The 11,713-nt window shown below is 44.6% G+C and overlaps 1 protein-coding gene across 2 annotated transcripts; it reads right to left on the bottom strand.

Moving 5' to 3' along the window:
- Nucleotides 1–53: 53 nt before the first annotated feature.
- Nucleotides 54–7,647, bottom strand: LOC126531020 (clavesin-2-like). 2 transcript variants are annotated; one of them, XM_050178383.3, is made up of 5 exons: nucleotides 7,403–7,645; nucleotides 4,471–4,710; nucleotides 3,411–3,604; nucleotides 846–956; nucleotides 54–318 (listed from the first exon to the last, which is right to left on the bottom strand). In XM_050178383.3, exons 1-5 carry the CDS (start codon nucleotides 7,554–7,556, stop codon nucleotides 91–93), a joined length of 927 nt encoding a protein of 308 aa, XP_050034340.1. In that variant the 5' UTR covers nucleotides 7,557–7,645; the 3' UTR covers nucleotides 54–90. The 2 variants fall into 2 exon arrangements, with proteins under 2 accessions (XP_050034340.1, XP_054926884.1); XM_055070909.2 differs by lacking the exon at nucleotides 4,471–4,710 and having other exon boundaries at nucleotides 7,403–7,647.
- Nucleotides 7,648–11,713: the final 4,066 nt, after the last annotated feature.

Here is an 11,713-nt window from a genome sequence, read left to right as displayed (position 1 = left end):
CCAACTTTTTGATCGTGCTGCTTAGCGACAACGACATTTTTAAAAAAATGATGTTTCGTTTTCTACTTACTCTTGCTGGTTTTGTTTTTATTACAAAAACGTGACTTCTTTTTCAATTTCCGCATCTGTGGCAAAACTTTGGTTATTCGTGATGTAGCCATACTTCCTGTCCTCCTTGTAGTCATCGTAGTTGACCTCAAGCTTGCTCCAGAATTCATTAAAGTCTAATGGAGGTGCGTCTCCACCGTACTCTTTAGGTAGGACGTGAGGGTCTATGTGCTTGTGGAGTTCTTCAAAATTTTCTCCGTACGGATGAAACTGCACAACAGGGAGAAAGCACCGCGGAAGTGTGATATCAATCATATCATCAGAACAGGACATCAGACTGTGCTAGAAAACAAAGAGAAAGATATTTCCGCCCACTACAAACACTTCCTCTGTTGCAAAATTGTTAATGTCAAAACTCCTATTGAAGACTGGAAATACGATCATGCGGCTTCGCTGATTCGGCACGCGCGGCTGCTAAAACACAGCATAGCATTTCTTTAGCGATCTTCTGAATGCGTTAAACATGACAAACAGCGCAGACACTGGAACACCAGACATACGAGCAGAACAGATGCACTTTTCTTGCCTTCGTCTGCATTCTCAGCTCGCCATGTTGAACTTAAATCTACTAGTCCAGCTCAGAACACTACTACATAAGCTCAATACAACTGACTTTCAGGTCATTTCAATATCACAATGCATGATTTGCGCGTGTGTAAGTTGCAAAACAAAAAACCTGTTCGCTTCGATAGCAAAATAAGCTTCGAGAGCAAAACGCTTCGAGAGCAGATACATACCCTGTCGGCAAGCTTCTTCTTAAGGAATGGCCTAACCAGCGCGTAGACCATGTCAAATGCAAACCCCTCTCGTACGGCGTACATGGCTTTCATGCGCATGGGCATGCAATCCTGGAGAGAAAAAAAATAACGTGCCACGGATAACTGAGCAAATAATAAAGACCCTTTTGGTACGCACATGCAAAAAATCGAAACGCAGCGAACTTTTATGTGGTAAATATTAGGGTGCAGGAAATGCCACTGATGATGGTGATTGAATTACGGCAGAGGTGATGCATTCTATAGGGCTGTTTTGTTATGGTAGGGCCGCTCTGCGTAAGCAAGGGCGCCATCTAGGATCTGTGTGCTTTCTGGCTCAGGCGTACGCTATGCGTTATATGTCAGGTGTACGCTAGCTTAACGCGCCAGTTGCTTGAGGATGTTTTTCCGCTCTCGAAGGTCTGCTGGCACGACGTGGTGTCTTCTACACTGCGAACGAACATGTGAGATGTACCGAAGTCATTCACCTTGGCATGGCTGGAGTTTCTGCTGCCGGTGAGGCGGACGGAGCATTCAGTGCGATTAGTGCACCCATGTTTAAGCCTACATGAGCCTCGGAGATCGGATGTGCATTCTTTTAAATTTATTTCCCGAATACATTCTTACTGCAGCATTCTCGCTGTAGTTCTAAGCTGTGGTTGAGAAGCAATTAGCAGCTAGGGAACACAAGCGACAATTGTAAAAGTGTGGGTACCCGTTCTACCACGGAATAAGTTCGGCTGTTTATACATACTTTGACAAGCGTTCAAATTGTCAGATGTAGACGTACTGCGCCGTTACCTAGTTTCTTGAATGCGGTGTCCACCCACGAATAATATAGTTTTGGTGAGTAATAGTAGCATATCGTACAGTACGAATCACACTTTTCGATTGTTCGAGTGGACGACTGCGGACTGCGGGATAGTCCAAAGCAGTGACAGCTGCTGGGTTCTATATCGGTTTGTTCTATATAGCGCACGGGCCAATCATTCGGAATGAGCACGCATGGTGTTATTTGGCGTTCACCTGTTTTTTTTTTTTTTTCACGAAGAAAAATTGGTTGATTGATCACTCAAGAGGAATTTAAGCTTTACAACCCTGAAAGGGATGAAATCAGTTTTTTTGTTTCGTCTTCAGCCGATCCTCTACGACCCACTCAACTCTTTTACAGAAATTGTGTTCTCTCATATAGCCCGCGCATTCCTTTTATTCTATCGCCTTTAATATCAATGGTTTAAAGGGAAAAGAGACAATGCCTAGCAGCACAAACCTGATGTATCATGCTTGTCACCCAACCGCAGTTATCGCTTTACTTAGCTACATCATGGGCCTCATACAGGAGGCTAACCTAGTCATAGCATAGTTGTGTGCAGAACGAAGCCGGTTACTAACGCAAATATTCTAATGCGTGGCGCCTAAATGTTTCGGGGTTGCGCTGCATGGGTTGACCGAAAACGATGCAAAGCAATGCAAAGCAATGAGATTGCGATACTATCTTGCTATTACTACGTATCTGCAATTACGTCTGGAAATCGACAGGCCCCGCTTCTATTCGTCGAGCGGGATGCCATGCAGCCAAAATAGATTATACAACACATGCCACACCGCGCGGCTCGTGATTCACGCCGCATATGTTTGCGGAGCAAAGAGAAATCTTCGCATACTGTGGTCACTGCTGCACCGAAGACTACGCAATGCCCCCCCCCCCCCCTCCCCCCGCCGGCATTGTATGAATCGACATCGTGTAGATTTTGAGAAAAAGGAGCTACAACATCTCCAAATTGTTCCGCAGCACACGACGACAACACATCCAAGCAGCGTCACTCCGGGCTCGCACAAGACAGAGCGGAGGAAACGCTCGCGGCGCGCTCTTTCTCCTTCGCCCGATGATTAAGTCTGTAGTGAGATAGACATTACGATAATGTTCTCAGTGACCGGGACGCATACTGTCAGACATGGCTCACTCAACGACGCAGTTTTGACATGTAAACTTCAGTGGCCGAGCCTCGCGCACACGCTGGCGGTTTAGTTTGTTGGCAGGCACGTATTCTGTCAACGCATGTCATATCATAAGTACAGCACAAAGGACAAGAAAAAAGGAGAATGGAGCAGGGGTCTTGCTAAAGAGGTATCGTCTTTTGAAAGCTGCTATTGTTCGAATTATGAGATGCCGTAGAGTGTGAGGCCAATATGCAAACTGGCATCATTCGATTAGCAAGGTAAAGTGGTAGGCCCAGTGTGTCCTCGTCTTCCTCCGCCCTGTGTCTGTAGCGGCTTTTATTCACAAGGGCTTCATTCGATTTCGCTGAAGCCCGTCCCAACGAATACAACACTACAATCGCACCGCGCTTTGGGGGGACGTTGAAGAAAGCCCAGATGGTAAAAAAAAAAAAAAACAAGCCCATACAGTGTTTCTCATAACCCCTGAGTGGCATTACAAAAAAAACAACGTGGTGACTCCTGACGCTAATTAAGGCAAATACATATTTTTCAGTTTTCATCACCAACATAATGTGCATTAAAACAAGTCAACGTTTGCACACGTACCTGAAGGTACTCGAAGCCTCTTCTAATCAAGCCCACATTGATGGAGAGCACTTTTTCTGGCGTCAGCTTAGCGTAGTCGAACAGCATGACCATGCCCAGTGTTTGCGTTGTAGGATCTTTCGCTAAATGCTCAAGGCAGAGCATGGCGGCCCGGTGCATTTCGACGTAAGAAGATTCCACGATGTCCCACGAGCCTGGAAAGCGACAATGTACTGCAAGGAGTGAAGTCAGAGTTCTCTGCATGAAGCTATCTCGCCTCATCTTTGCCTCTCAAATGTCGTGGCCTTGAGAGAAAGCTTTGGCTCCGGGCAAATTACAATTCCTCAATTCAAATAGATGCAGAACCTCAGAAATGGTCGGATGAAACAAGCGTGGGACTGCTTTGAATGAAATGTGCTTCATGAGAGACAAAGTAAAATTCTAGTGGCCCAAGGAAGCAGATGTCTGTAGGGCTTAGAATGATTTACCCACATTTGCGAAAACTCGTCTCTAAACAATCTGTGCATGAAGTTCACAAATCGGTAGATAACGCGGTCATATCAACCGTATCTGTTACAGTATCTAAAGCGAACAGATTGGATGCATGAATTACCAGCGTACCTAAAATTTTAACAACGTTTCGAGTGTTTTGCAAAACCCCTACTCACAAATAAGTGGTATATTTCCAAGTGGTGTAGAATACATTTACCTTGTTCGCTTTAAGTGTATTAAAGTGCATTTTGCGGACTTTTGATATCACTTTTTATTGTTTAGGCAGAGAGTTCTAAACTTAGTACTAGAGGATCTTTTTTCAATTTTATAATTTTCACCAATTTTCACCAGAATGCTTATGGTCTAAATAAAACGTTTGCTTCCAAGATTCACTAGATTCTAACTCCTGTTTAATGCAAAAATATTGCCAGTTAGTCAGTTAGTTAGTTAGTTAGTTAGTTAGTTAGTTAGTTAGTTAGTTAGTTAGTTAGTTAGTTAGTTAGTTAGTTAGTTAGTTAGTTAGTTAGTTAGTTCACAGCTTACGATCCGCCATGCAATTAACACGTCACTCGTGGTTGGCGTTACACACCGATCTTGAAAAGAAAGATGGGGCGTCCGCAAACATCCTTTCCCGGCATTATCATCATAATCCGTCGCGTTGCTTCGGATATGCTGGATGGCGTTAAGTCCTCGAAGATGGTCCGACTCGTGTTGCGGTTCCGGTAGTAGTTGCGGATGGTACGCAGCGCCGCCTCCACGTTGTACTTCCGCACGCGTAGGAACCGCAGAAGGAATGCGGCATCTTGTCTCGGATGGAGGCCTTCCTCTTCTGCGCATTGCGGAGGCAATGATGTTACCGACGCAAATCTTCAGTTATTCTCTATGGGCGAGTAAAGAGTGAAATATTCGCTTCTGTAATCTGTCCTTGGGCGTTACAGAACGTCACATACTACGAGAAAAAGAATTACAGCTGTCGTAAATCCACCCGCTACTTAAAAAAAAAATGTCAACGTAGCGGTTTGGTTTAAAGGCACTCTGCTTTGCTACGAAACTGGCATGCAAAGGTATCTGCCCGTTCTCAAGCGCACAGAAGGGCAACGTGACCTGGTTACTGAGTGAAGCGAGTTCTTCGTGGCGTCCCTAGCTATTACAATCAGAGAGGCTACACCAGTTACATAACAGCGCTGTGCGTGTAGTCGACCCGTACGTATCGAATTACATGTGAGGAGCTACTTGTGATCGATTACCTGTTTAGGTAATCTTGTAAATTAAAGATTACCTGTTTTATTCTGTAACGCTCACTGTAATTCAGTTATATTTATTAGCAAGCAATTACACGAAGTCAATTGGAGTTTTTACAGAACAAGTTTTAACAGGTGACGCAGCTTCGTGCTCTCAAATGGCAGAGCTGCGCTGGCCGCACCTCGAAAGCCATCTGCGATACCGATAGCTTCGCGCGCTATGATCTCGCCGCCTGCTCAGTGTTGAAGAGATACGCGCGGGCCCGTATCTTGAAAGTGATCTGCGAAAGTGGCAGACGGAGGCATGCGCTGAGAGCTCCGTAAGAGCGTGTTCTCGCCGCTTCGTTGGCGTTGAGGCTACAGAGGCAGCGCAAGGGGGAATTTGCTCGCTGCTGTGGGCGCTATCTTGAAAAGGGTCGTCTCACAGGATTGGCGGCGGAGGTACGGTTTTCTCGTTGGCTAAGCACAGAAATGCTTACGCATATTTATAAGCCACAATCTTGTGAGCAAGGATTCCGTACGTTACAGCACATGCCCTTCTCTCCAGCGCGTACATCTAGCAAGTTTTCAGTGTCGCTACCAGATGTCTTCACAAGAAAATTATGGAAAATTACAGATGAAAATTTTGAAAATCAGTTCTTAGAGAACATAAACAAATTGTGAAGGACTGCAGAGGACGCATCGAAACAACTAGGCCCACTCATTCTATTTAATGAATTTGTGCAATGTTAATAAATTAAAGAGAAAAATAGCGTTTAAGTAGCCGATTACATTTTAGTAATTGCTCAGTTATTTTCATGGGACAGTAATTGGTAACTATAATCAATGATAATTTTCGAAGTAATTGTAATCAGTAACATACTTTTTTTATTTAATGTGTACAAGCCTGGCTTGTTGGTGGCAGTGTGGCGCACATCCTAATTTCATATAAGGTTACACATCATTCCAGGTTCTCCAGTTGTAATTTTCACATTTTTGTGAGCAAGCTCCGGACGCGGTAATTAGTGCGAAATTACGAGGAGTGCAATCACAAGAATGCACGTCATGTTGCTGTCCCTTGTCGCTCAACATCGAAGTGTCGTGAGCTCAGTCACAGGTGCAATCCAATGCACTTTTTCTAGTGCTAGGTTTCCGTCATACTCGCGCACACCACGTAAACCCATTTATCCAATTCCGCATTCCATCTACTCTGCCAAATCGAGACAACTGTCCTCTGCCGACTGTGGCTTGGAGTAGCTCTCCCGAATGCATTTGCGAGCCGCATCGCAATGGCTAACAGTGCTGCCTGTCCCAGTTGCCACAGCGAGGAAATCATGGAAATACCCTCTGTCATTGTCTTCGCTACGGTTCCCAGAGACAGTTGTTCGTGACGTCGTTGGCACGCCTCGATGACCGGCTGCTTTCTGATCACACCATCTTGGAGTGTACATCAGAAGGCGACGAAGGCACTACTGAAGTTACTCCGGTCAAGCGACCTACCTCAACTACTATGACACTATTCTGTGTGACACTACTCTGTGTGTCTTCGTATATTTTTTTATCTCCGTCTCTTGTAAATGTTGCAACAATAACCTACGGACAGCGCATATCCGACCACCAACAGAAGACCAATGGGGGGCCCAGATGACAACCCCAAGTTTTGAGGACCAGCTACGGCTGCTTCACAGGGCTAAGCTATTAGAACAAGACCAAAGCTACCTCGAGTAATGTAGCCACCCACCTGCGGCCACCATCAGCTTGGTTTCTTAAATAAAGTTTATTCACTCACTATCTCCATCTCTTTCTCTCTGTGTGTTTTCTTTATCGTTCTGTCTCGCCTTACCCCTTCTCCAGTACAGGGTAGCAAACTGGATATCTAGCGGTTAACCTCCCTGAGTTTCGCATCTCATTTATCTCTCTCTCTCCCTCTCTATTTCTAGTGCCAGAGAGTACCTGGGATTTTCCACTCCAGTGCCCCGATATTGGTAAACAGAAGAATAGGCAAGAGCATTTCATGCACTGTAATGCCACCAGCATGAACAATGCATGACAGCACTGAAAATCAAATAACGATGACTGACGGCCAAGGAGCACAATACAGGAATTAATGTGCCTCTGTATTCAGTTCGCAACGCACGGCGAACGACTGCACGTTTCCGTATATTCTACAACACTTCATATACTAAGTTAAACCGCCTAGATCATTTTTCCCACCTTGGTTACCTTGTAAAGCATGGGCAATGCTATTATGCGAAGCTGAGTTTCCCCTAAAAAAATGCTTTTTTTTTCAGGCTTTCTTACTTGATAACGACTGCAGTAGTTTTTCGAGGGATTCCTTTCTCCGTGCAGGAGTTTCTCCGAGCTCGTCTTCGGCGACTCGTTGCAGGTTGAACGGCAGCGCCCCTTCGGATGTGTCAATCTCATCCAATGGCTTTCTGGTGTAGACGCCGCTCATGGTGGGCGGCCAGCTACAGCGACCGAAACGAGCAGAATCAAGGCTCGTAAACAGTCCTCTTTCCTGCACCCGTCCTTCGATAAAGAAGCAAGAGCGCGCGCCCGGAGGAGGGCTGACCGCGATAATGGAGGCGCCACGTGACGAGGTTCCGCTCACAGCCACTCACGAGCACAAAGACGCGCGTCACGTATAGCGAATTGACAGCTGGCCCGCGGTCCCGGCGTGTAAACAGCGAGTCATTTTTCATTTGAACAGACTGCCAGAATGCGGACGAATTTCGCGATTCTTTCTTTTTTTGCGGAGCCTGTCATTTTGTCTGCGATTTAAAGGTTAGAGAAAAAAAAGAACTTAGATAACACGGAGAACTGACAGGTTTTGCAAAGCGCTTTAGAAAGCTCTGCCAACCGCACGGTAAATTGCCTACCCTCCAATGTCCGATTGATCTAGTGTTACGTGTCGAGGCTGCGCTTTAGACCTTGAGAAACGCTGCGCCGTGAAGGGCGCACAGTCATTTTGGACTGCCTGCTGTATCTTTTTAGTATGTGCCCTCGCTTGAGAACTCGGGCGTTTCTTCCGCCTTCTGTCCTTCTCGGTATGTGGAACATGCAAACGTTGCCGTTATCGTTTACACGGGCAATGCGCAGAGTATAGATTTTTAAAAAAAAATTAGAGAAAACGCACATATTGAACTGGGGAAGTACTCCATAAACATTTAAATTAAGCTCGTGGGTTGGCACATAGAAGCGACAGTATACAGCCTTCGAAGAGCTGACGACTTCCAATGGGCAGTAAGTTCACGACGCATTGTAACAGCGCTTTTCACAATCACTCATGAAATCACGCCAGCCAGCTGGTCTTACCTTTCACCACACAAAAAGTAACGTAGTAGGCTGCTGAGCAAATTTCCCACGTTCACCTGGGCTGGCCTGCCAGCACATCGTTTGTTTTGTTTTTTTTTCAATTTACAAAAGTTGTTAAAATCGCTTGTGACAGAGAGCACAATTGTAGTCCTTCAACTGGACTACTCCAGCAGGCAGACATTGGTTGTACAAAAACTGAAAGTTCATGATCAACTAATTAACAAGATTGCTCTGTTTGAGTTTTAACTTCTATCTTTGCGGCACATATTACAGTTTACGGCTTGTGGACCACGAGTTTGCGAGACGTACATACTTGAGACACATTCTCAGGATCACGCCAGTTTCGAGACGTTCATTTCCAAAGTGCGAGATCAAATACATTAGCGTTCCAATTACTTCGCGCACAACGGCATATTTTTGAAAAGTAAGTGGAACAACGGGGCATTTTTACCCCAGGTGTAAAGCTGCATATTTAAGAACTGATGCCATCTTGAGAATTCCTTTCAATTCGATATGCCTTGCAACCACACCGGCAATATAATGCGTCAAATGCAACATGTGTCGCAAAGTAATTAGTGACACAGAAATTTTGTTGATTACTTGATTACGCATGTTGGTGTCTCGTGGAAGTAACGTTCACCTCTTCGAGTTATCCAGTTCAACGATTAGAATTGGGCTATCTGCCAAGACACTAAGACATTAAATAATTACTTATAGTGTAAAAACCAACCAATATATGGGGTTTTGTTGCTTTAATGTTGATTAATTACGTGAGGCATGTCGCACAATTATATTTCTTGAGGTAGATTACTCTGAAATGCAGACATTATTTGCACGACAAATCAAAATGAATATTTGACTTATTGACCATTCATCGCTAAATACTTTTTAAACAAATTACATTACGAAAAATTTTTTTAATTTACGAATAGTAGCAGCTGACTTCGAAAGTGATATTCGCTTAGAACAAATTTAGGGTATGACGCCAATTTCAAAGTTTGCGTCCCCAAAGCTTGCAATGAAATGAATTGGTGCTTGAATGTATCAAAATGCCTTTTGTTAAAAAAGTAAGTGGTACAGTGCATTTTTGCCGGTCGTTTCGCTTCGCTTATCTCAAGACTGGTGAAAGTTTCAAACTTCGTTCCAAGTGGATGCGCCTTTTGGATGCACTCCAAAGCATCCAAAGTGGATGCACTTTGGACTGAATGCTTCTTTGAAGACGTAGGATACTTAGGTTCAAACGTAGAACCTTCGAATCTTCAGGGCGCATCTATTCCCTGCCTGTGGTTTGTGCATTAGGATGCTAGGGTATCTTGAACACGAAAGGTACTCAACAGGCTTGTACACATTGGAACTCGTCATGCTATTTGACGACTTCGACTAGCTTCAAATAAAAGCTTCCTAAGCTTATGCCAACTTTTGTCTGTCCGTCCAATAACCTATCAGTGTTTATGATTGATTGACTGATGGCTCGATTTCTTTATTTATTTACCTATTGTTATTCAAATACAAATAATGCAAGGAGGCGCAGCCATCCTATATTGGTGACGACTTTTTCTTACGGTAGCAATGAAATAATATTTTAGATGAGACGAAACAATGCTGTAGGGTCGAAAAAAGTTATAGGGTACTGTTTTATAACCACGCAAACATGTATAGCGAAAAGTCGGGGTTACACTGAGTCCCTACATAAAGAGCCCGCGACGCAGTCTGAGATGAACAGGTGCACAGGTCTCTCTCTCTCTCTCTCTCTCTCTCATCATATATATGATGTTGTAAACGCCGGCCAAGGTCCGACAAAACGTGGGATGATATCGGCTGTCAGAATGAAAGAAAACAGTCGCTGCTGTGAAGTACTAGTGACTTGGCTAAAATCCGTGCACTTACACGTATGATAAAGTAGTTGCTCCTACAAGTACGATGAGCACCACCGGCCTTGATGAATAAAAATAAACATTGTCGATAACAGGACGCACCAAGCGATAAAAGGAAACGACATTGACAAGGAAATACGTCAAGAGGGAAGCACTACGAGCCGTTATTCCTCCAATAAATAGCTAACAGTGCGTGCATGCACCGACAGCATGTACAACGATTTCTCATGCAAAGCGTATACGTTTCAACAGACGGCAAGCAGTTAAACGAGTTTCTGCAGCGCACGCTTTAATGGTTTGTACTTTGAGATTCGATGGCATATATGGGAATGCGCGTTGGAGATAAAGAGCAGCTGGGAGAACCAGCAACCTTGAGCAATGAAATAGCAGATAAACTGGCTCATACGGCTCGTACTTTAGACATGATAGTACCTGTTGCCTTCTCGCCAGCAGGTGCGAAGAGTCTCCACTGCAGTTTTTGAGAGACTGTATGCCAGGCGACGTGGTTTGATTACGATGCGAAGTCGTCTCATATAATGTCCTTGGCCTTCTGATTTGCTTCTCTGCAAACTTCAATAATTGATCGCGCGCTAGTGAGGCTCTTACTGCTCTTTCCGTGCCCATATAGATGCGAGGGCGCGGAAAAAATTTTTGGAGGAACCTGTTTATTATCGTTTCTTTCTCGGGCAATAAAAAGCGGGGGAAAATGAAAAGTCCAAATCAATGCAAGAAAATGAAGTTTATTGATGCAAATCTCACGCAAGTTATTTTGGTGAGACTATGTTAGTATAAACATTCAGGCTGCATATGGCTACGGAAGGATGAAAGAAGAGAGGAAGAAGATCGCGAGACACTGGCTGCTGCGTGTTGTTGATGTTGTCATACGGCATTTGCAGCATATTTTCAAGACCTGTGCTTGATTTCGGACAAGAGATTGAGACAACGACGTCAGTGAAGGCTGCCGCAATTAGCGCGGATTCACTGCATATGATTCCGCTCAGAAGAACACCATCCATTACTGTAGGTACTTCCAAATTTTTGGGCGAGAATGACTCATGCAGTCGGTCAGCACAGTGGAAAAGAAATGCGTCCTAGAATCTTTCAATCCACATCGCACCTGCGCACTGGAAGCAGCAGTACTCGCTGCGTGATTTGTAATTTCGTTGTAACGTGCGACATGGCCTTCGTTTTCATCGGGTAAGGTCGCAGGTTATCCGCGGGCTGCGTTTTCCACGGCGCTTATCTATTTTGCGCACAAACCCTGATTAACAGTCACGTACGGTATTTCCAAAGCTTATCGACGTCGTCCTCCTGCGGTATCTTGTTTAAGGTGATTTCTAGGCAATGAAGAATTGAAACGTTGTCAGCTCGGTTGATATTGTAAACTTGCACGGCTTTACTTCTGTCCAAGCATTTCTTGTTA

This window comes from Dermacentor andersoni, chromosome 5, assembly GCF_023375885.2.
Source record: "Dermacentor andersoni chromosome 5, qqDerAnde1_hic_scaffold, whole genome shotgun sequence".
Taxonomy (NCBI): Eukaryota; Metazoa; Arthropoda; class Arachnida; order Ixodida; family Ixodidae; genus Dermacentor; species Dermacentor andersoni.
This window is presented reverse-complemented; position numbering and strand designations above follow the sequence as displayed.